The sequence below is a fragment of the Bufo gargarizans genome, chromosome 8 (assembly GCF_014858855.1).
Source record: "Bufo gargarizans isolate SCDJY-AF-19 chromosome 8, ASM1485885v1, whole genome shotgun sequence".
NCBI lineage: Eukaryota > Metazoa > Chordata > Amphibia > Anura > Bufonidae > Bufo > Bufo gargarizans.
This window is the reverse complement of record NC_058087.1, coordinates 26,572,308-26,597,957: the sequence shown is the minus strand read 5'-3', so window position 1 is coordinate 26,597,957 and position 25,650 is coordinate 26,572,308. Positions and strand designations below refer to the sequence as shown.

The 25,650-nt window shown below is 46.3% G+C and overlaps 1 protein-coding gene across 2 annotated transcripts in view; it reads left to right on the top strand.

The window, feature by feature from the left end:
• Positions 1-292: 292 nt before the first annotated feature.
• Positions 293-25,650, top strand: part of RAB3GAP1 (RAB3 GTPase activating protein catalytic subunit 1) — a 111,451-nt gene continuing 86,093 nt past the window's right edge. Inside the window, exons 1-5 of one of the 2 annotated variants that reach the window (XM_044304794.1) lie at positions 293-382; positions 4,057-4,112; positions 6,414-6,489; positions 14,274-14,406; positions 18,946-19,024. In XM_044304794.1, the coding sequence (XP_044160729.1) occupies positions 365-382; positions 4,057-4,112; positions 6,414-6,489; positions 14,274-14,406; positions 18,946-19,024 (362 nt within the window). In that variant the 5' untranslated portion in view covers positions 293-364. Of the gene's footprint in view, positions 383-429; positions 475-4,056; positions 4,113-6,413; positions 6,490-14,273; positions 14,407-18,945; positions 19,025-25,650 lie in introns of those variants that run through there. The other variant, XM_044304793.1, reaches the window with a different exon arrangement.

Genomic DNA, 25,650 nt, shown 5'->3' with positions numbered 1-25,650 from the left:
TCAGGACCCCCCTCCTCCGCCCTCTCCCTTCAGGACCCCCCTCCTCAGCCCTCTCCCTTCAGGACCCCCTCTCTCTTCTGCCCTCTTCCCTCAGGACCCCCCTCCTCCGCCCTCTCCCTTCAGGACCCCGCTCCTCAGCCCTCTCCCTTCAGGACCCCCTCTCTCTTCTGCCCTCTTCCCTCAGGACCCCCTCTCCCCTCAGATCCCCCCCTCCTCCCTCAGGACCCCCTCTCCTCCGCCCTATTCCCTCAGGACCCCCCTCCCGCACTCTCTCTCTCCCCTCGTTCTCCCACTAAGACTGGAGTTGTTTTGCTCAACTTCCGGCTTCACGGAATTCCTCCGCTGACGTCATCAGTCTCCCAAGATGGCGGCGGACAGTGATGTGAGTACCGGGCAGCGGCTCCCGACATCTGTCACTGCCTGTCATGTCCGAGTGTGAGAGTGATGACCCCGGCGGCTGTATATACCTCACCTGTGTGTATACGTGTACTGTGCGGGGTATATGCACTGTATGTATGTGACGTGTACTGTGCGGGGTATATGCACTGTCTGTATGCGACGTGTACCCTGTATATGCACTGTCTGTATGCGACGTGTACCCTGTATATGCACTGTCTGTATGCGACGTGTACCCTGTATATGCACTGTCTGTATGCGACGTGTACCCTGTATATGCACTGTCTGTATGCGACGTGTACCCTGTATATGCACTGTCTGTATGCGACGTGTACCCTGTATATGCACTGTCTGTATGCGACGTGTACCCTGTATATGCACTGTCTGTATGCGACGTGTACCCTGTATATGCACTGTCTGTATGCGACGTGTACCCTGTATATGCACTGTCTGTATGCGACGTGTACCCTGTATATGCACTGTCTGTATGCGACGTGTACCCTGTATATGCACTGTCTGTATGCGACGTGTACCCTGTATATGCACTGTCTGTATGCGACGTGTACCCTGTATATGCACTGTCTGTATGCGACGTGTACCCTGTATATGCACTGTCTGTATGCGACGTGTACCCTGTATATGCACTGTCTGTATGCGACGTGTACCCTGTATATGCACTGTCTGTATGCGACGTGTACCCTGTATATGCACTGTCTGTATGCGACGTGTACCCTGTATATGCACTGTCTGTATGCGACGTGTACCCTGTATATGCACTGTCTGTATGCGACGTGTACCCTGTATATGCACTGTCTGTATGCGACGTGTACCCTGTATATGCACTGTCTGTATGCGACGTGTACCCTGTATATGCACTGTCTGTATGCGACGTGTACCCTGTATATGCACTGTCTGTATGCGACGTGTACCCTGTATATGCACTGTCTGTATGCGACGTGTACCCTGTATATGCACTGTCTGTATGCGACGTGTACCCTGTATATGCACTGTCTGTATGCGACGTGTACCCTGTATATGCACTGTCTGTATGCGACGTGTACCCTGTATATGCACTGTCTGTATGCGACGTGTACCCTGTATATGCACTGTCTGTATGCGACGTGTACCCTGTATATGCACTGTCTGTATGCGACGTGTACCCTGTATATGCACTGTCTGTATGCGACGTGTACCCTGTATATGCACTGTCTGTATGCGACGTGTACCCTGTATATGCACTGTCTGTATGCGACGTGTACCCTGTATATGCACTGTCTGTATGCGACGTGTACCCTGTATATGCACTGTCTGTATGCGACGTGTACCCTGTATATGCACTGTCTGTATGCGACGTGTACCCTGTATATGCACTGTCTGTATGCGACGTGTACCCTGTATATGCACTGTCTGTATGCGACGTGTACCCTGTATATGCACTGTCTGTATGCGACGTGTACCCTGTATATGCACTGTCTGTATGCGACGTGTACCCTGTATATGCACTGTCTGTATGCGACGTGTACCCTGTATATGCACTGTCTGTATGCGACGTGTAGCACTGTGTACCCTGTATATGCACTGTCTGTATGCGACGTGTACCCTGTATATGCACTGTCTGTATGCGACGTGTACCCTGTATATGCACTGTCTGTATGCGACGTGTACCCTGTATATGCACTGTCTGTATGCGACGTGTACCCTGTATATGCACTGTCTGTATGCGACGTGTACCCTGTATATGCACTGTCTGTATGCGACGTGTACCCTGTATATGCACTGTCTGTATGCGACGTGTACCCTGTATATGCACTGTCTGTATGCGACGTGTACCCTGTATATGCACTGTCTGTATGCGACGTGTACCCTGTATATGCACTGTCTGTATGCGACGTGTACCCTGTATATGCACTGTCTGTATGCGACGTGTACCCTGTATATGCACTGTCTGTATGCGACGTGTACCCTGTATATGCACTGTCTGTATGCGACGTGTACCCTGTATATGCACTGTCTGTATGCGACGTGTACCCTGTATATGCACTGTCTGTATGCGACGTGTACCCTGTATATGCACTGTCTGTATGCGACTGTATATGCACTGTCTGTATGCGACGTGTACCCTGTATATGCACTGTCTGTATGCGACGTGTACCCTGTATATGCACTGTCTGTATGCGACGTGTACCCTGTATATGCACTGTCTGTATGCGACGTGTACCCTGTATATGCACTGTCTGTATGCGACGTGTACCCTGTATATGCACTGTCTGTATGCGACGTGTACCCTGTATATGCACTGTCTGTATGCGACGTGTACCCTGTATATGCACTGTCTGTATGCGACGTGTTCCCTGTATATGCACTGTCTGTATGCGACGTGTACCCTGTATATGCACTGTCTGTATGCGACGTGTACCCTGTATATGCACTGTCTGTATGCGACGTGTACCCTGTATATGCACTGTCTGTATGCGACGTGTACCCTGTATATGCACTGTCTGTATGCGACGTGTACCCTGTATATGCACTGTCTGTATGCGACGTGTACCCTGTATATGCACTGTCTGTATGCGACGTGTACCCTGTATATGCACTGTCTGTATGCGACGTGTACCCTGTATATGCACTGTCTGTATGCGACGTGTACCCTGTATATGCACTGTCTGTATGTGACGTATATGCACTGTATGTATGTGACGTGTACTGTGCGGGGTATATGCACTGTATGCATGCGACGTGTACCCTGTATATACACTGTATGCATGCGAAGTGTACCCTGTATATATACTGTATGCATGCGACGTGTACCCTGTATATGCACTGTCTGTATGCGACGTGTACCCTGTATATACACTGTATGCATGCGAAGTGTACCCTGTATATATACTGTATGCATGCGACGTGTACCCTGTATATGCACTGTCTGTATGCGACGTGTACCCTGTATATGCACTGTCTGTATGCGACGTGTACCCTGTATATGCACTGTCTGTATGCGACGTGTACCCTGTATATGCACTGTCTGTATGCGACGTGTACCCTGTATATGCACTGTCTGTATGCGACGTGTACCCTGTATATGCACTGTCTGTATGCGACGTGTACCCTGTATATGCACTGTCTGTATGCGACGTGTACCCTGTATATGCACTGTATGTATGCGACGTGTACCCTGTATATGCACTGTCTGTATGCGACGTGTACCCTGTATATGCACTGTATGTATGCGACGTGTACCCTGTATATGCACTGTCTGTATGCGACGTGTACCCGGTATATGCACTGTCTGTATGCGACGTGTACCCTGTATATGCACTGTCTGTATGCGACGTGTACCCTGTATATGCACTGTCTGTATGCGACGTGTACCCTGTATATGTACTGTCTGTATGCGACGTGTACCCTGTATATACATTGTATGTATGCGACGTGTACCCGGTATATGCACTGTCTGTATGCGACGTGTACCCTGTATATGTACTGTATGTATGCGACGTGTACCCGGTATATGCACTGTATGTATGCGACGTGTACCCGGTATATGCACTGTATGTATGTGACGTACATCCTGTATATACATTGTATGTATGTGCCGTGTACCCGGTACGTATCTCCTGCCTCCTCGCTCCCGGTATGACCTGTAACCTCTCTCTTTCTCAGCCCGAGTCGGAGGTGTTTGAGATCACTGACTTCACTACGGCCTCAGAATGGGAGAGGTAAGTCCTCACTACTGTTTTCTTTAGGCCTCATGCACACAACCGTACTGGCTGCGTGCACTCCGTATCATGGCAGCACTACGGAGCCCTTCCGGGGGATTTCAGTCTGTGCCTCCGCACCTTGAAAAAATAGAACATGTCCTATGTTTTGCGGTGCGGAGCGTATCTTGCGGATTACGGACCCATTCAAGTCAATGGATCTGCATCCGCAAACGCTGTGCACACGGATGCATAGATTTGTATGGGTCCACGGAAGTTGAGGACATTGAAGTTTATTTTTGCAGAGCCGCGGTACGGAATAACGGACGCTGACAGCACACAGTGTACTGTCCGCATCTTTTAAAGGACTATAGAAATGAATGTATCCGCAGACCTTCCGCAAAATTGCGGAACGGGTGCGGATCCGTACATACAGTCGTGTGAATGGGCCCTTATGAAGAGGGGTGAGTCACAAATTAGGCTCATCTGTGGCAGTCCGTGCCCCTGGAGTAAAAACTACGCCAGCTCCTGACTGCTTCCAGGAGCAAATGTAAGTAAATTTCCTGTGGCTGGAGTCACACCGCCACCCCCCCACCCTGCCTCTGTCACGCCCAACTGGTGTGCAAGGCGCAAAACCGGCCAAAATATTGTCGAACGGCCAGAGAGAAAAGGGAACTTGTGTCACTTTTTACCTCTAAAAATGTCTAAGTCCATTAGTAAGTTGGCCCCGGTGAGAGTCGAAATATCTCCTGTCCTGAGTTGCTACAATGTATCAGCTATTTGTGTATAGGGCAAAGCATTATTTATTTCACTATGCCATTCCGCCTGCAGTTTGTGATCTTGCTGACGGGTTCCCTGTACAAAGGGGGGAGATTTATCAAACTGGTGTAAAGTAGAACTTGCTTAGTTGCCCATAACAACCAATCAGATTCCAGCTTTCATTTTTGACAGCTCCTTTTGAAATTTAAAGGTGGAATCTGATTGGTTGCTACGGACAACTGCCTTTCACATTAGCGTTTTTGCTGTATCCGGCAGGGATCAGCAAAAACGCTTCCGTTACTGATAATACAACTGTCTGCATCCGTTATGAACGGATCCGGTTGTATTATCTGTAACATAGGCAAGACGGATCCGTCATAAACTCCATTGAAAGTTAATGGGGGACGAATTCGTTTTTTATTGTGTCAGAAAAAACGGATCCGTCCCCACTGACTTGCATTGGGAGTCATGCCAGATGCGTCTTGCTCCGCATTCCAGGACGGAAAATAAAATACAAGATGTTGCGGTTTGCTCTCCGGTCTGGGAATGCAACTAAACGGAACGGAATGCATTTTGGAGCGCTCCGTTCTGTTCAGTTCAGTTTTGCCACCATTGACAATGAATAGGGACAAAACGGAAGCATTTTTTTCCAGTATTGAGCCCCTATGACGGATCTCAATACCGAAAAACTTAAACACTAGTGCGAACGTAGCCTCAGCCAGTTTTACTTTACATCAGTTTGATAAATATCTTGCTGCATATGTTTCGGTTCCTGTAGGTTGGTCTCACTATTTCTCATACAGCTTTGTATATACTTCATAAAGGGAATCGCTGAGCTCTGCTGCTCCCCATTTTTTCAGAGTTTGTAGGGGTCTGTGTGCCAGTCAAAACTTGTGGCAGAATACTATGGGGTCATTTACGTTTTTTACACCACTGTTTGTTTCCCCTTTGCTCTGGTGGAGGATGGGGCCAATGGTGCGGCCCCGGTCCGGCTCCCGCCACTCCTGTGTGTCAAGGACGGTGTAAAAATGCCTGGGCAATAAAATATTGTTGCACGGGTGTTTAAAAAGTTGCAAAAATAAAAGGGTGTCACGCCTATTGTACACCAGAAACTGCAAATGATACATCTGCGTTTTCCTTTCCGGTTTTGAGATCTTACAAAGGATCTCAAAACCGGAGGAAAACGCTTTGGATTGCGTTCCGTTTTTTTGCATTACGATGCCGGACACAAAACCGCTGCAAGCAGCATTTTTGTGTGCGTCATGGGATACTGATCAGGACGGATCCGGCATGAAACGCAATGTAAGTCTATAGTGGCGTTTTTTCTGACACGATCCGGCGCCCGTTGACTTACAATGGTTTTAGGCCCGTCTTGTTCATTTTAGAGATAATACAACTGGATCCGTTCTAAACCGATGCAGACGCTGGGATTATTGAACGGATGCGTTTTTGCTGATTTCCTGCCGGATACAGGAAAAACACAGTTGTGAGAATGGTCTACGTAATGTTTTCTGAAACGATAGGTACAATCCAGGCTCTTCTCATCCACCTCTATAATCACAGGTTTATTTCCAAAGTTGAAGAAGTCCTGAATGACTGGAAGCTGATAGGAGTAGCGCCAAAGAAGACCCCAGATAAGGTGAGTCTGTGTGTATGACACAATATGGTTGACGCATCATGTCTTGAGTTCAAGGGGTTTTTCCGGAGTACAGTATTCATAACTCATCAGTATCTAATCAGTGGGGTCAGACTTCCTGCACACCACCTATTGGCTGGGTGAAGAGGCAGAGGTGCTCCGCTGAGTGCTGCAGCCTCTTCCTTGGCCATGTCACGTCACATTACCTGTATGCAGCTCAGGTAGCTTATAGCGCTTATACAATGTACTGCGCTGTGCTTGGTAAGCTCTAAGGCCTCTTTCACACGGGCGTGAGTTTTTTTGCCCGGATAAGAGCCGGGTGCGTTGCGGGAAAATGCGCGATTTTTTCTGCGCAAGTGCAAAACATTGTCATGCGTTGCACTCGCGTGAGAAAAATCGCGCATGTTTGGTACCCAAACCCGAACTTCTTCATAGAAGTTCGGGCTTGGGATTGATGTTCTGAAGATTGTATTATTTTCCCTTATAACATGGTTATAAGGGAAAATAATAGCATTCTGAATACAGAATGCATAGTAAACCAGCGCTAGAGGGGTTAAAAAAAAATAAAAAATAATTTAACTCACCTTAGTCCACTTGCTCGCGAAGCTGGCATCTCCTTGTGTCTCCGCTGCTGATGAACAGGACCTGGGGTGAGCTGCTCCATTAAATACAGGTTAAGGACCTTCGATGACGTCACTCCGGTCATCACATGGTACGTCACATGATCTTTTACCATGGTGATTCACCATGGTAAAAGATCATGTGATGACCGGAGTGACGTCATCGAAGGTCCTTAAGCTCTATTTAATGGAGTAGCTCACCCCAGGTCCTGTTCATCAGCAGCGGAGACACAAGGAGATGCCAGCTTCGCGAGCAAGTGGACTAAGGTGAGTTAAATTATTTTTTATTTTTTTTTAACCCCTCTAGCGCTGGTTTACTATGCATTCTGTATTCAGAATGCTATTATTTTCCCTTATAACCATGTTAAAAGGGAAAATAATAATGATCGGGTCTCCATCCCGATGGTCTCCTAGCAACCATGCGTGCAAATCGCACGGCATCCGTACTTGCTTGCGGATGCCATCCGATTTTCACACACCCCATTCACTTCTATGGGGCCTGCGTCACGTCAAAATCGGAAAATATAGAGCATGCTGCGATTTCAACTGAACGCACAAGTGATGCGTTAAAAACATCGCTCATGTGCACAGCCCCATAGAAATGAATGGGTCAGGATTTAGTGCGGGTGCCATACGTTCGCCGCACGGATCGCACCCGCACGGAAAACTCGCCCGTGTGAAAGGGGCCTAAGAGGCCGCGTTGCTTACTGGAGCGCTGCAGCCTCAATCAGCTAATCTGCGGGGATGCCTGCAGCCCAACTCCAACCAGTCAGACATCCTGAGGATGGGTCATCAGTATTGTACTTCTGGAAAACACCTTTAACACACTGCATCCTAAAACAGCCGTGACGTATCTCACTGGTTCATGCAAAGCTATTATGACAGATAGGCTTTATTTGGTCCAGGCATTCACTGATACTAAGGTGTTAGGGTACTTTCACACTAGCGTTTAAACTTTTCCGGTATTGATTTCCGTCCAAGAGGCTCAATACCGGAAAATAACTGATCAGTTTTATCCTAATGCATTCTGAATGGAGAGCGATCCGTTAGGATGCATAAGTTCAGTCCCTCTTACGTTTTTTGGCCGGAGAAAATACCGCAGCGTGCCGCAGTTTTCTCTCATACCAAAAATCCTAAACCATTGAAATGCATTAATGCATCGTCACAAGGCTGTATTTACTCTAGAACTGAGCTGATATGTCAAATAAGAAAAAATGGAGGCTGTGTGGTTGACTGTGTATAAAAAAAGAAATAAGTAATTACAAAGTAAATAAATGCAGAATAAAAAAGCAACAATATATACAAACAATAAACAGATACATAATAAATAAAGACAAGAAAAAAATTATAAAAGCAACTACAGTGCCTTGCAAAAGTATTCACCCCCCTTGACTTTTTTCGTATTTTGGTGCCTCAACCTGGAATTAACATGGATTGTTTGAGGATTTGCATCATTTAATTTACAGAACATGCAAATAACAAATAGGACAAAATAACAGAAAAAGTCAATGTGCATAACTATTCACCCTCCTAAAGTCAGTACTTTGTAGAGCCGCCTTTTGCGGCAATCACAGCTCCAAGTCGCTTTGGATAAGTCTCTATAAGCAGTCGCCACATCTTACTGCTGGGATTTCTGCCCATTCCTCCTTGCAGAACTGCTCCGGCTCCTTCAGGTCGGATGTTTGCGCTTGTGAGCAGCAATCTTTACGTCTGACCACAGATCTTCTATTGGATTGAGATCTGGGCTGTGACTCTGCCGTTCCAACACATTTATATGTTTCCTCTTAAACCCCTCGAGTGTTGCTCTAGCCATGTCGGGTCATTGTCCTGCTGGAAGGTGAGCCTGCGTCCGAGCCTCAGATCACGCACAGAGTGCGGCAGGTTCTGCACAAGAATATCCCTGTATTTAGCACCATCCATCTTTACCTTCGCTCTGACCAGTTTCCCAGTCCCCCCAGTATGATGCTGCCACCACCATGTCTCACTGTGGGGATGGTGTTCTTTTATTGATGTGATGTGTTGGGTTTGAGCCAGACATAGCATATTTTTTTTATGTCCGAAAAGTCCAATTTTAGTCTCATCAGACCAGAGCACATTCCTTCATACATTTTGGGAGTCTCCCACAGGCCTTTTTCGCAAACTCACAACGTGCCTTTTTGTTTTTAGCTGAAAGTAATGGCTTTCTTCTGGCCACTCTAAGGCCTCTTTCACACGGGCGTGTCCGGATTAGGTCCTGATGCGTCCCGGTGCATTGCAGCAAACCCACGCGAGTAGGAACACAATTGCAGTCAGTCTTGACTGCGATTGCGTTCCGATGTTCAGTTTTTATCGCGCGGGTGCAATGTGTTTTGCACGCGAGTGATAAAAAACTGACTGTGGTACCCAGACCCGAACTTCTTCACAGAAGTTCAGGTTTGGGTTAGTTGTAGTGTAGATTGTATTATTTCCCCTTATATCATGGTTATAAGGGGAAATAATAGCATTCTGAATGTAGAACGCATAGTAAAATAGGGCTGGAGGGGTTAAAAAAAATAAAAAATATTTAACTCACCTAAATCCACTTGTTCGCCGGCATCTCTTCTGTCTTCATCTGTGAGCAATAGGACCTTTGATGACGTCACTGCGTTCATCACATGGTCCATCACATGATCGATCACCATGGTGATGGACCATGTGATGAGCGCAGTGACGTCATCAAAAGTCCTATTGCTCACAGATGAAGACAGTGGATTAAGGTGAGTTAAATTTTTTCAAATTTTTTTTTTAACCCCTCCAGCCCTATTGTACTATGCATTCTGTATTCAGAATGCTATTATTTTCCCTTATAACCATGTTATAAGGGGAAATCATAATGATCGGGTCCCCATCCCGATCGTCACCTAGCAACCGTGCGCGAAAATCGCACCGCATCCGCACTTGCTTGCAGATGCTTGCCATTTTTGTGCAACCCCATTCATTTCTATGGGGCCTGCGTTATGTGAAAAACGCACAAAGAGGAACATGCTGCGATTTTCACGCAACGCACAAGTAATGCGTGAAAATCATTGCTCGTGTGCACAGCCCCATAGAAATGAATGGGTCCTGATTCAGTGCGGGTGCAACTCGCCCGTGTGAAAGGGGCCTAAGGAGCGTACGGCTTATTGACGTCCTATGCACAGATCCTCCAGTCTCTGCTGTGGAACTCTGCAGCTCCTCCAGGGTTACCTTAGGTCTCTGTGCTGCCTCTCTGGTTAATGCCCTCCTTGCCCGGTCGTCAGTTTTGGTGGGCGGCCGTCTCTTGGCAGGTTAGGGTTTGTTGTTGTGCCATGTTCTTTCCATTTGGTTATGATAGATTTGATGGTGCTCCTGGGGATCACCAAAGATTTAGATATTTTTTTATAACCTAACCCTGACTTGTAGTTCTCGACAACATTGTCCCTTACTTGTTTGGAGAGTTCCTTGGTCTTCATGGCAGTGTTTGGTTAGTGATGTCTCTTGCTTAGGTGTTGCAGCCTCTGGGGCCTTTCAAAAAAGGAGTGTATATGTAATGACAGATCATGTGACACGTAGATTGCACACAGGTGACATCCTGTCACAAATTATGTGACTTCTGACAGTAATTGGTTGCACCAGAGCTTTTTATGGGCTTCCTTAGGCTGCTTTCACACTAGCGTTCGGGTTTCCGTTCGTGAGCTCCGTTTGAAGGAGCTCACGAGCGGACCCGAACGCAGCCGTCCAGCCCTGATGCAGTCTGAATGGAGGCGGATCCGCTCAGACTGCATCAGTCTGGCGGCGTTCAGCCTCCGCTCCGCTCGCCTCCGCACGGACAGGCGGACAGCTGAACGCTGCTTGCAGCGTTCGGGTGTCCGCCTGGCCGTGCGGATCCGTCCAGACTTACAATGTAAGTCAATGGGGACGGATCCGTTTGAAGATGCCACAATGTGGCTCAATCTTCAAGCGGATCCGTCCCCCATTGACTTTACATTGAAAGTCTGGACGGATCCGTACGAGGCTATTTTCACACTTAGCTTTTTTTAGCTAATATAATGCAGACGGATCCGTTCTGAACGGAGCCTCCGTCTGCATTATTATGGGCGGATCCGTTCAGAACGGATCCGCCCGAACGCTAGTGTGAAAGTAGCCTAACAAAGGGGGTGAATACATACGCACATGGCAATTTTCTGTTTTCTATTTCTAAACAATAGTTTTATTTATATATTTTTCTCATTTCACTTCACCGACTTAGACTATTGTGTTCTGATCCATCACATAGAATTCAGATTAACAAAGCATTGAACTTAAGGCTGTAATGTAACAAAATACGAAAAAAGTCAAGGGGGATGAATACTTTTGCAAGGGACTGTGTGTGTATATATATATATATATATATATATATATATATATATATATATATATATATATATATACACAGTGGAGGAAATAATTATTTGACCCCTCACTGATTTTGTAAGTTTGTCCAATGACAAAGAAATGAAAAGTCTCAGAACAGTATCATTTCAATGGTAGGTTTATTGTAACAGTGGCAGATAGCACATCAAAAGGAAAATCGAAAAAATAACTTTAAATAAAAGATAGCAACTGATTTGCATTTCATTGAGTGAAATAAGTATTTGAACCCTCTAACAAAAAAAGACTTAATACTTGGTGGAAAAACCCTTGTTTGCAAGCACAGAGGTCAAACGTTTCTTGTAATTGATGACCAAGTTTGCGCACATTTTAGGAGGAATGTTGGTCCACTCCTCTTTGCAGATCATCTCTAAATCCCTAAGGTTTCGAGGCTGTCTCTGTGCAACTCTGAGCTTGAGCTCCCTCCATAGGTTTTCGATTGGATTAAGGTCCGGAGACTGACTAGGCCACTCCATGACCTTAATGTGCTTCTTCTTGAGCCACTCCTTTGTTGCCTTTGCTGTATGTTTTGGGTCATTGTCGTGCTGGAACACCCATCCACGACCCATTTTCAGTTTCCTGGCAGAGGGAAGGAGGTTGTCGCTCAGGATTTCACGATACATGGCTCCGTCCATTTTCCCGTTTATGCGAATAAGTTGTCCTGTGCCCTTAGCAGAAAAACACCCCCAAAGCAAAATGTTTCCACCCCCATGCTTGACGGTGGGGACGGTGTTTTGGGGGTCATAGGCAGCATTTTTCTTCCTCCAAACACAGCGAGTTGAGTTAATGCCAAAGAGCTCTATTTTGGTCTCATCAGACCACAGCACCTTCTCCCAGTCACTCTCTGAATCATTCAGGTGTTCATTGGCAAACTTCAGACGGGCCTGCACATGTGCCTTCCTGAGCAGGGGGACCTTGCGAGCCCTGCAGGATTTTAATCCATTGCGGTGTAATGTGTTTCCAATGGTTTTCTTGGTGACTGTGGTCCCTGCTAATTTGAGGTCATTAACTAACTCCTCCCGTGTAGTTCTAGGATGCTTTTTCACCTTTCTCAGAACCATTGACACCCCACGAGGTGAGATCTTGCGTGGAGCCCCAGAGCGAGGTCGATTGATGGTCATTTTGTGCTCCTTCCATTTTCGAACAATCGCACCAACAGTTGTCACCTTCTCTCCCAGCTTCTTGCTAATGGTTTTGTAGCCCATTCCAGCCTTGTGCAGGTCTACAATTTTGTCTCTGACATCCTTGGACAGCTCTTTGGTCTTTCCCATGTTGGAGAGTTTGGAGTCTGCTTGATTGATTGATTCTGTGGACAGGTGTCTTTTATACAGGTGACTAGTTAAGACAGGTGTCCTTAATGAGGGTGACTAATTGAGTAGAAGTGTCTAACCACTCTGTGGGAGCCAGAACTCTTAATGGTTGGTAGGGGTTCAAATACTTATTTCACTCAATGAAATGCAAATCAGTTGCTATCTTTTATTTAAAGTTATTTTTTCGATTTTCCTTTTGATGTGCTATCTGCCACTGTTACAATAAACCTACCATTGAAATGATACTGTTCTGAGACTTTTCATTTCTTTGTCATTGGACAAACTTACAAAATCAGTGAGGGGTCAAATAATTATTTCCGCCACTGTATATATATATGAAAAATATAAGTAAATAAACAAGTACTAAATATAAAAAAAGCAACAGTGAAAACCATTGCTTACCCAACCCGCGCTGGTAGCTCTGCCCTTATTATCACCAAATCTCCTATATATATATTTTTTTTTACATTTTACCTTAATTAAAATCTAGTCGTGTAGAAATTATAGCAAAAATAAAACCTTCATGTGTCATGAAAAAAACCGAACTGAGATTTCATAAGATTCACTGCAAAAAGTTATTGCAAAATGCTGTCTTGGATGAAATCCAGGTCGGCCCCTCTCTGCAGAACCCACACATGTATTAGGGAATTGCATGAGTAGCAGTTCTCTTACGCCTCATGCACATGATTGTGTGCTGGCCGTGCAAACAGAGGGTCCGCAATACACGGGCACCGACCGTGTGCGCACAGTTTACAGATGCAGACCCCTTCACGGTGCGGAGGCACGGAGCGCAAGGCCACAGAAGCACTATAGAGCGCTTCCGTGGCACCTCAGCATCACAAAAAATAGAACATGCTCTATTCTTTTGCTCTGTGGACGAATCTTGGGCCTATTCAAGTTGAATGAGTCTACATCCACCAGCATTGGCCGCACGGCCGGTGCACGTTGCGGTTCCCAATGCACGGCACGGGCAGCACATGTGCACGAGCCCTTAAGGTGGGTTCACAATTAGTTTTTTTGGAGAGGGTTTTGAGGCAGATTTTCCTGCAGGTTTTTTAGCCACAGCCAGAAATAGTTCCAGCAGGAAGGAGAAGTCGCAGGTCTTCTATTATATTTCCGATTCCTTTTCAAATCCACTTTTCTGGTTTTGGCTGAAATCTGCCTCAAAACCTCCTCCTGAAAACTCAGTGTGACCATCCCTTAGGGTGCTGCCACGTGTTCAGATTTTAGTATGCAGTTTTTGATGCCAAGATCAGGTGTGGATCATAAAAGAAGAGAAAGTATTAAGGACAGCTGCCATTTCAACCCTTTTTTTAAATCCATTCCTGGTTTTGGCTTCAAAGACTACATAAAAAAGACCTGAAGCTGTGGTCGCACCGTTGTCTCCAGCCGCAGTCGGTGCAGGGATTCGCTCCTTTCATCCTGGCTGCCCTGTCAGTCTGTCTCACGCTGCATGGACTCTGTGTTGCAGGGAGAGTATACAAACGGTGTGTGGGAAGAGAAAGGAGAAGAAGTTTTATTTGCCGACTTCAAGTTCTCCTTAAAACACCATTATCTAGTGCAAGACTCTGGCGAAAGAGAAGAGAAAGACGATGAAGTGGAAGGTATAGTTTATACATATATATTCAGCCATGAATGTAGCGTGACCTGTTGCTATGTGTGTGAAGTGTGTGCTTACATGTGGTTAGTATTGGGACTGGCACATGACATGGGGGGGGGGGGGGGGCACACACATTTTGTTCAATTTACATATTCAACGCAGTCAGATCCACTAGTTGCAGTGTAACTTGTACTGGGGTTAGTCATGTGCGCCATCTGCTGGTAGTCATAGGTATAACACTTGCCACAGAAATGCCTATGATCTCTTTGGACAGATGCACTAAACGTCTTAAAATGACTGATGAGTAGGAAACGACATGTAATGTTTGCAGTCGGACTTCATTAACTTCAGCCTCTCCCTTTCTGGCATCTGTATGACCATCAAATAATAGACTGTGCAACATACGAAATTCCTATGGATGTGACCTGGGAGCACCGTACTCTTCCTGAGAGTCTAGAGTTTGTGCTTTTCCTCTTAGTTAGGGCTCATGCACATGAGTGTGTGCCAGCCGGGCCTGTATTGTGGCCGGCAAACTGGGTCCGCAATATACGGGCCCTGGCCGTTTGTGCACCCATGTTCTATTTTTTGCTTTGCATATGGACCACGGACCCATTTAAGTTGAAAGAGTCTGCATCCGTCTGTGGAAACTGCACGGATGTTGCCTATTGCTGGCCATTCAGTGCATTGGGGACTGCAATTTGTGGTCCGCAATGCATGGAACGGCCAACAATGGGCATGTGCATGAGGCCTTAAAGGGGTTCTGCATTTTTTTAAAAACTGATGATCAGCGGTGGTCAGACACCCGGGACCCCCGCCAATCAGCCGTTTGAGAAGGCAGCGGCGCTGGCAGTAGCTCCGTGGCCTTCTCGCTGTTTACCGCAGGCCCAGTGACGTCACGACTAGTATCAATGGCCTGGGCTGGGCTAAGCTCTGTTCACTTAAATGGAGCTTAGCCGCGCCCAGGCCAGTGATATTAGTCGTGACTAGAGATGAGCGAACTTCTGTTTTAAGTTCGGCGTCTAAAGTTCGGGTTTGGATTAGCGGAGAATCCCGATCTGGAACCGGATATGGATTCCGACTTCCGTTGTGGTCCGTGGTAGCGGAATCAATAATCGGCCATTATTGATTCCGCTACCACGGACCACAACGGAAGTCGGAATCCATATCCGGTTCCAGATCGGGATTCTCCGCTAATCCAAACCCGAACTTTAGACGCCGAACTTAAAACAGAGGTTCGCTCATCTCTAGTCGTGACGTCACTGGGCCTGAGGGAAACTGAGAGCGCCGCTGCCTTCTCAAACAGCTGATCGGTGGGGGGTCCCGGGTGTCTGACCACCGCTGATCAGATGCTGATGATCTATCCAGAGGATAGATTATCAGTTTAAAAAAACTGCAGAACCCCTTTAAGCTGTAGATTTCAATATCATAGTCGTTTAGCCGTTCTTCTTGACATCCATTCTTCTGCCCATCCTTAAACCTCCTGACTTACATTATGCCATTCCTGCTTTGGTTTGTTAACAAGTTTTTTTCCTTTGGATTATTGTTACATTGTTTTATTTTTGTTTCACCATATTTTTATATTTTCTCCATGTAAGAAGCACCCAGATTTTAGTGGAGGAAAATAAATATTTTTTGTCAGACCTCAGATCAGACCCCCAGTGTTAGGCCCCATGCACACGGCCGTGTTTCACGGCCGTGGAACCGCGGCCTGGATCCCTCCTGAGAGCAGGAGCGCACGGCGTCACTGGTTGCTATGACGCCGTGCGCTCCCTGCTGCCGCCGCAATACAGTAATAAACTGGTATGATCTATACCAGTGTATTACTGTACTGTGCCTGCAGCAGGGAGCGCACGGCGTCATAGCAACCAGTGACGCCGTGCGCTCCTGCTCTCAGGAGAGATCCAGGCCGCGGTTCCACGGCCCGCACACGGCCGTGAAACACGGCCGTGTGCATGGGGCCTTAATCAGACCTCAGATGCGACCCTCAGTGTTAATCAGACCTCAGATGCGACCCTCAGTGTTAATCAGACCTCAGATGCGACCCCCAGTGTTAATTAGACCTCATCATAGACCACAGCTCAGACCCCCAATGTTAAATAAACCCCAGCTCAGGCCCTCAATCAGACCTCAGATCAGACCCCCAAGGTAATAAGACCTCAGTTCAGACAAAAAAATAAAATCAACTCGCCTCTCCTGTTCCGAACCCTGCTGTGTAATAGAAGCTCTCACTAGTATTTGCCCTATAAGTCGCACTGACATTTTCCCCCCACTTTTGGGGGGAAAAGTGCATCTTACAGGGCAAAAATACAGTACATTTGTTTTAGTCTCAGTATGGGACTAGACCCTGTATTGTAGTGTACTGCGCCTGTCAGGGGTGGGTAGACTTCACGTTTTCGCCATCTAGTGGTATTTGTTCACCAAGTTCCATTGTAAAAAAGAAAACATATACATTGACGTATAGGTTTTTTTACTGGACAGGATACAATAGCGTGGTGTGCTGTGCTTTTGTATCCTTTTTTTGCCAAGGGTATGACATAGGAAAACCCTTCCCTCTGTTTAACCACTTCGATGTCTCAGCTGCTAATGACAGCAACTTATCCCCTGCTCACGCGAACGGGTGCTGTGTACCATTTGAAAGCAATGACGCTCCATTCAAAAGGGAGAACACAGAATTAAGCTCGAAACGCTGCAATATCCTAAGACGGAAGGGGGCCTTGCAGTGCCAAACCCCTGGGTATACTTCCTGGCTGCACAATGCCAACATTTTAAAGGGTGGATAGAACTGGAGTCGAGTGAGGTGTCGTGTCAGTTGTTTAATCATTGCTTGTCATCTAAGGACCTATTGCTGATCCTTGAGACTAGAGGGGCCGGGAAGAATGGTCTGTTGGGAGATTTGGGATACTTGATGCACTCCGTGTGGAACAGGGTTAAGCTCCTGAGGGGGGTTGTCGGCAATACGGAATACACTCCATTGTGGGACAATCCCGTGCTGCCGGAATTCCTCTCTCTGTCTGATTTTGGGGCGTGGAAAAGGAAGGGTATTCTGAGGTTGGGCCACCTTCTGGAAGGAAAGAAGTTCATGTCCTTTACCAGATTTCAGGAGCTGTATGAACTACCTAGAACACACTTTTATAAATATCTTCAGGTGAGACACGCGTACAACTCTACATTTAGAGGCGTGACTGTGGTGGCGGGGAGAGATGCTGCATTGCACCAGATTCTGTCCAGGGGGGCGAGGAGAGGTATGATCTCCTGTATATACAAGCTGTTTCTTGATAAGTTCCTACTGTCGCATCCGCTTGTGGCTAAAGGTAACTGGGAGAAGGATGTTGGTGAGCTAACCGATGACCAATGGTCTGACATACTGGAGGCGATACCTCTCTCTTCCTTGAGTGAAGGGCGTAAACTCTCGCAGCTGTTCATTGTCCATAGGGTCTACAAGACACCGGTTTTTTTGTTTCGCATAGGGTTTAGACCCACGGATGAATGTCCAAGGTGCTCTATGGTTTCTGCAGATTTTTTGCATATGATGTGGACGTGCGAGAGGCTAGGGAGATACTGGGAGATGGTATCGCAGACAATACAGGACGTTTACAAGGTACGGATACTGCCTGACCCGAAAGTGTGTGTGTTGGGATACGTCTCTGAATTGGCCACTAGTCAGGTGCATAAAATAGCTATAGGTAGAGTGTTATATGTTGCTAGAAAGTTAATCGCCCTACATTGGATACAGACAGCGCCACCAACCCTAGGCAAATTCTTAAGTACTGTTGATACGATGTTAAGCTATGAACGGATGGTGTACCAGAAGCGTGGATGCCCAGCAAAATTTGAAAAATTATGGGAACCGTGGCTGTCGTTTCGACGTCTGAATAGGAATATATAATAGTGCGCCTTTGTATTGTGCAGGTTACGGTGGGGCGGTATGGGGGGTTGGGTTGAAATTTGATTATTACACATGGCTTGGTACCCTGTTTGTTACCAGCCCTGCTGGATAATATGTCTCTATGTCATCTTTGTTTGTGACATGTAATAATGTGTATTTACATTATACATTTTTCAATAAAAAAAGATCTGATTTAAAAAAAAAAAAAAAAGGGAGAACACAGGCTCCCGTTCTTGTGATTTGTGGGGGCCTCATAGGTTGGACCCCTGTAGATCCGACACATCCCCTAACCCGTGGAGAGAGGAGAAGTTGTCATAATGGGAGAACCTCTTTAAGCAGCAGGATATTAGCTATAATATTCAACTGAGATCCACTGTGGAGAGTTCGGGGCCGGCTCCTGTACCTTATAATAATGGCACGATGCCAACTATATTGCCCAGTGGTGCAGATGTTGCTGGTGGGTTCATTTATCACTAGGGGTAAGTCTCTGGTTTCATTCACTTGAAATGTGATGAATGAGGTTCATGCCATATGCAGAAAACCGGTGTAACTGCTAGAACTCCGGCAGTGTCTGCTTTAGGGTAGGGGTAGGGTAATGCACACTAAAACACCACGTGTACGTATTATTTGTTTACTTATGTTTCGTGTTCTCTCCAGATTCCCTCCCTGTCTCCATGCAAGACTTGCTGTGCACCAACAATGACTTCCCACCGATCGCTCACTGCCTGGTGCGATGGTAAGTACCTAATGTGTACATAACCATGCCTGCTAAAGAAGCAGGATCTGCGTCATACTATTATGGTGCTCTGATCACGTGGGCACTGCCACTGTGCCCTCATGATCAGAAGCACGGTTATAATACTGCTGCACGGACGGAGATCGGAGAAACCTCCGATCTCAATTTCTTAACCTTTTTTAATCTGAGATTTAAGTGTCATAGGAGGGTGAGGAGGTGAGCTGTGACCGTCACGACAGGGCTCCACATACAGTGGTTAACAGCTGATGACATTTTCACTGCTTTGCCCTGTCCATCAAAGTGCAGAGGGCGCAGCAATTGCAGAGAGAACAGGGCCTCTAGGTGTAACAGTAACGCCCTCGTTGCTCCTAGAGGCTCGTTTGCATACACTAAAACTTTTTTCTTTGGCACATATGAACATGGGACCAACACAGATGCCTTCAGCTTCTCGGCTTGCTGTCAGTAAATGAGAGCCTTCTTGTTTGTCCGGCTGTTGACACAGGAGCAAGGCTCGTTACAGTGTATCAGAGATGATAAAACCGAAACACAAAAGGGGGCATTTATAAAAGTCTCACCTATGGCTGGGTCCAGCATTGAGCGCCCTTCTCTTCCCCTTACAAAGCCCACCCCCCCACCTCCCCTTTGCGCTGAGGCAATTTATTGGCACGTAGACAACACATCGCACTTCCAGTCCAGTGGGCACGAAAGCGGAGGAGAAAGGAGCTCGGTGCTGGACCTGGAACACTGGTGCCAGATGAGAATTTTTTTTTTTTTTTACTTTTGCATCCTGCTGGCCATATATACCAGGGTTCCCACGCTTGTAGAACCGCTTTGAGGGCACATGCACATGGCCGTAGTTTCTGTCTGAATCCGATCTGCATTTTTTGTGGATCCGGTGCGGACCCGTTCCGCTCCATGTGCTTTGACAGGGCCAAATGTGATGTTGACAGGGCCTGGCAGTGTAAAAGTGCAGAGGACGCGGCAGTTGCAGAGGGAGCAGAGCCTCTAGGTGTAACGGTAACACCCCCGTTGCTCCTAGAGGCTCATTTGCATATATTAAAACATCATGTTTCTCAGCAATGCGGGCACATATGAACATGGGACCAACACAGATGCCTTCAGCTGCCAAGTGCACATGTAACAGGTCAGCCAGTGTCATAGAAACAAAACTGCTGACAGATGCCCTTTAAAGGGTTTTTCCAAGATTTTTTTTTTACAAAAATGATTATCTGTCCTCTGGATCGGTCATCAGTATCTGATTGGTGGGGGTACGAACCTTACGACCACCACCGATCAGTTTAAGAAGGCATCAGCGCTTAGAGTAGCACCTCGGCCTCCTCTCAGCTTTTCCTAGGCCAGGTGACGGCACGTTAATCTGTCACAAGGCCTAGGAGCAGCTCAGCCCCATAGAAGTGAATGGGGCTGAGCTGCGATACCAAGCATAACCGCTTTACAATGTACGGCGCTGTGCTTGGTTTGCTGAGAGAAGGCCGTGGCGCTACTGCCCTTCTCACCGATCAGGAAAATCCCTTTAATACAGCTATTAACAGTAATTCCAACTTCTGGTATGAAAATAATTAATGCGATCACCTCTTTACATAGTTCCATATGCCTCATTTCTATCCCTGAAGTTAACTTACTGACATCTCACCTCTACGCTAAATTTAAAACTACCTGAGGCGATCCGTTACCGCTGCCTGCGGCCACACAGTATGATTGAGCCTGGATACAAGCGGCAGGTCATCTGTTAAATTACGTCTCATTAATGCTGCACTTGACAGTTGTTGGCTCGTCTCCTCGTTACATTGCGGCTGGAACAGAAAGACTATTTCCACTAATAATGTGTATTCTGAGATGGGTCTGATAACTGCCCCTCCATCGCTGTCTGTCACCGCACTGCCTGAACTTATGTACTGGGTGTTAAAGGGACTTTCTCACAAACCTCACTTCCTATAATCACTGGGGGTCCGACTGCAGGACCCCCTATCCACAGGACCCCACCGATCACAAGAGTAAGGTCCCAGAGTGAATGGACTGGTGGTCTGCCACTCAGTTCAACTCCGTGGGACCGCTGAAGAGAAGCTGAGTTCAGAGCTTAAAGGGGTTTTCCAGGAATGCAATATTGACGATCTGTCCTCAGGATAGGTCATAGGTCTACCAGTGAGCTCCCCATAGTGGTGGCTGCAGGCAGGGAGTATTTAAAGGGGTTTTCAATGACTTTGGTGGGGGTCCGACTCCCGACACCCCTGTCGAGCAGCTGTTGTAAAGAGGCCGCAGCGCTCACTTGTCTTCTCACAGTATACCACAAACAGCGCCATACGTTTATAGTGGCTGTGCTTGGTATTGCAGCCCAGGGTCTTTCACTTGAATGTGACAAAGGCCATATGGCCAATGAGCATGACGTCACTATCATTAAGAGGCTGCAGCACTCTCTTCAAACTGCTGCTCTGTGGGGATGCCAGGAGTAGGAATCCCCACCGCACCATCCTTAGGATAGGTTATTGTATTTTACTTCTGGTAAACCCTTTAAAGTTGCTGTATAGCTCTAGCCTAGGGATTTGCAGTATTGGGTGCTTTATATTCCGCTGACCTGTAGGTGGCAGTGTTTAGTGGATTTTTCAATTTTTTAACAGTCTATTGAAATGATAGGCTGGCAGGGATTATAAGCAACCGCTCACTCCTGGGACCCTTTTTTTTTTTTTTTTTTATAATATCTTTATTAAGGTAAAACAATTACAATTCAAGTTTTAGTACAAAATCAGAATTCAATATTATTATATTTTTCTTTCCCCCTAAACCACACACCCCCACCCCTGTGATGCGTCTCATATCTCACGATCACTCAAAGAAACAAAAAAAGAAGCAAAAGGGAAAGATACAGGAACTAGAGATATACCATCAGGATTTTAAAACCTCCAGGCCTCCCATATCTTAAACAAACATCTCTTGAGCATTTCTTTGCTTATATAGGATATTCTCATAATCTTTTACCTTGTTCACCACATTTATCCAAGTATTCACATCTGGAGTCTATCGTGAAAACCATATCTGAGTAACCAAGAGTCTGGCCAAGAATGGTATTCTACCTAGAAGAATCTTTTAAGATTTATGACTACTTAAAGAGGACCTTTCACTAGAATAAAAAATCTAAACTAAGCATACAGACATGGAGAGTGGCGCCCAGGGATCTCCCTGCACTTACTGTTATCCCTGGGCGCCGCTCCGTTCTCCCTGTATAGGCTCCGGTATCTTCATATGTTCGGCTCAACTGGGAGGAGCCTGCCGGCATCTCCTTCTCCCAGGCTGTAGCGTTGGCCAATCGCAGCGCTCAGCTCATAGCCTGAGAGGGTTTTTTTTCTCTCAGGCTATGAGCTGAGCGCTTGGATTGGCCACCGCTGCAACCTAGGAGGAGGAGACGCCCAGCAGAACAAGGGCAGTCTCCGCCTACTATAACTTACTGAGCGAAGATACCGGAGGGCATAACGGGAGAACGGAGCGGCGCCCAGGGATAATAGTAAGTGCAGTGAGATCCCCGGGCGCCACTGTATATGTCAGGATACTTAGTTCACAATGTTTTTCAAGGTGAAATGTCCTCTTTAAGAAGGGAGAAGTATCTATCTCTAACCGTGATTTATCCTTCAAACTAGAAAGTGCCGATCGCGGCTAAAAGTACCTAAACCACGATAAATTATCCACCCTCTGTGCTAAATCCCAAAACGGCAATATCTCTCTTTTCTTCGCCACCTGTGTAACATATAAAATCCTATTCTTTTGCCAAAACGGATCCTCAGCTATACCGCCTAAAACCTGTAGAGAAGAATTGTGCCAAAGGAGGAGTGAATTGAAGCGACCCTTTTACCCCCAACCATAATCTAATAGTGCCCCAGGTCTTAGATAATAATTTGGTGGCCTCTCTATAATCCTGCTCCCGATTGATCAATTGTTCAGATTCTAAAAGAGTAAATATATTATTATACGGGGATCTCCTCACCAAGGTCGATAGGAACGCACTTTTCTGCCATTCACGACACAACCATAACTGGCTGTCAATAAAGTATCCCTTGAAGTAGGGGAGATTCAAACCCCCCTGCTCCAAGGGTTTATACAAATATTCCAATTTGAGCCTTACTCGCTTCCTTCCCCACAATAAATCATTCATGATTCTCTCCATAAGTTAAAAAAATGTATCCTCTATCCATATGGGTGAATTCATAAGAATATAAAGGAGTTGGGGTAGAATCGCCATCTTAACCAGGGATACTTGATCAGCTCTAGATAAAGGAAGTTGCAGCCATATCCCAATTTCTGACCCTAATTTCGCTATCAGTGGAATCAAGTTAAACCCGAAAAAATCTTCAGTCTTGGGGGATATAATCATATCCAAGTAATGAAAGGTGTCTAAAACGTTCAACTTAGGCCTCATTTACACGAACGTTGTTTTGGTCCGCATCCAAGGCGCAGTTTTTGCGGCTCGGATGCGGACCCATTCACTTCAGTGGGGCTGCAAAAGATGCGGACAGCACTCCGTGTGCTGTCGGCATCCGCTGCTCCTTTCCGTGGTCCGCAAAAAAAATATAACCTGTCCTATTCTTGTCCGTTTTGCGGACAAGAATAGGCAGTTATATCAATGGCTGTCTGTGCCGTTCCGCAAATTGTGAAACGTACACGGACCCCATCTGTGTTTTGCAGATCCGCAATTTGCAGACCGCAAAACACACAACGGTTGAGTGCATGAGGCCGTAGTCAGCCGAGCCTCATTGAGGGGTACAGAGTCCAATGGCATCAGAGTGGTTTTTGACCAATTTATATCTAAACCAGAAACCCCGCCAAAGGAGTTAACCATTCGGATGACTGTTGGGAGAGTTGTTTCTGTATAATCTATAAAAAGTCAGACATCATCCGCGTATAGGGAAATGCGATCCACCATCCCTAATAGTCCAAACCCTTTGATTTTATCATTCTAACGGCCAAAGGCTCAACCTAAATGTCAAATAGCAATGGAGATGGTGGGCAGCCCTGCCGAGTGCCCCTATTCAAATTGAAGCTAGTTGTCAAAATCCCATTAACGTTTAGCCTCGCCGATGGAGATCTATATAATAGTTGAATCTTATCAATGAATCTATCTCCAAAACTCATCCTAGCCAAGACCTTCCAGAGGAATCTGCACTCCACCCTCCACCCTCCACCCAGGCGTCCAATGACAGGATGGAGACTGAATGTTCGTAAACAGCCAGTGGATATTGTAATGAGTACCCTAAGGGTACTTTAACATTAGCGGCAGAGGAGTCTGGCGGGTGAACAGCTGTTGATCCGTCCTGCCGCTAGTTCACGTGTGCCCCCGGATTGCCGCTCCGTCCCTATTGACTATAATGGGGCCGTAGTTCTAGAACTCCGCCCCCATTATAGTCAATGGAGACGGAGCGGCAATCCGGGGGCACACGCGAACTAGCGGATCGACAGGCTGTTCACCCGCCGGAATAGCCTGTCGGAAGTCCGTGCTGCTAGTGTGAAACTAGCCTTATTTGGCGTAAACTGGCCTTGGAAAGCTTTGTAGCCAGAATTCATGAGAGAAGCTTCACATCCGTATTTAATAATGACATGGGTCTATATGATCCCAAATCTGAGGGATCCTTACCTTTTTTCGGAATTGATATTATTCCAGCTTCTGTCATTGATTCTGGTAAATTTCCATCCTCCAACGAGTCAGTGAAAACCCTCAAAAGCCTAGGAAGAATAGCTTCCCTATATTTCCAATAAAATTCATCTGGGAATCCGTCTGAACCGGGGGAGTAATTACCGGAACATGCTTTAATTGCCCCTTCCAAATCCTGCATGGAAAAGACCACCTCAAGTGCTTCCTTTTGAGCGACAGCAATAACTGGAAATGAGACGGCGTCCAAATAGGAATCCGTCATTTCATCCGTAATACTGTCTGCTTTATATAAGATCCTCTCTATAAGATGCTGTCCATTAACTATTTTACCATTAGTTAAACAAATATTATCTATACATTTTTTTTTTGGTCTTGGTTAGAAATCACTATGGATAGCGGTTTTTCAGGACGCCCTGACTCTGCTACTAGGCTTCAGTGGTCTTCTGCATAACTTTCCTATTTTCTTCCTATAGAAGGATTGTGTAGCTGATGCCGCTAGCTCTATTACGCTTTTCTCACTGATCCCACACCCCTTCCTCAGATTAGAAATATTGCTGACTAAGAATCCTGAATTTTAGCTGAATTATAGTTAATATTCCAGAAGCGGTCGATCGCCTGTTGTATTCTTTCATGATTCTCCATTACTGACAACCAATAGGGATTTCATCTAAACGGGGGTCTCCCCGTATTCCTATCATAAGCCAGACAAAGTTCCAGGGACACAGGCACATGGTCCGAAAGAGACCTTGTCTGATATTTCATCCGTTTTACATAACTCCTATACTTTTTATTCATTAGGGCAAGATCTATCCTAGACATAGATTTACCAGATTTACTTGCAAAACCAGCCTCCTGACAAAAACGTGCCAAGGGAGACCCTTCGACAGAAGTATAACCCCCTCCTTCACAATCAGTGTCCCCCCTAAACTTCTGCTGTTAGGTAGGTGGGCCCCTATAGGGGTCCCTAACAAAT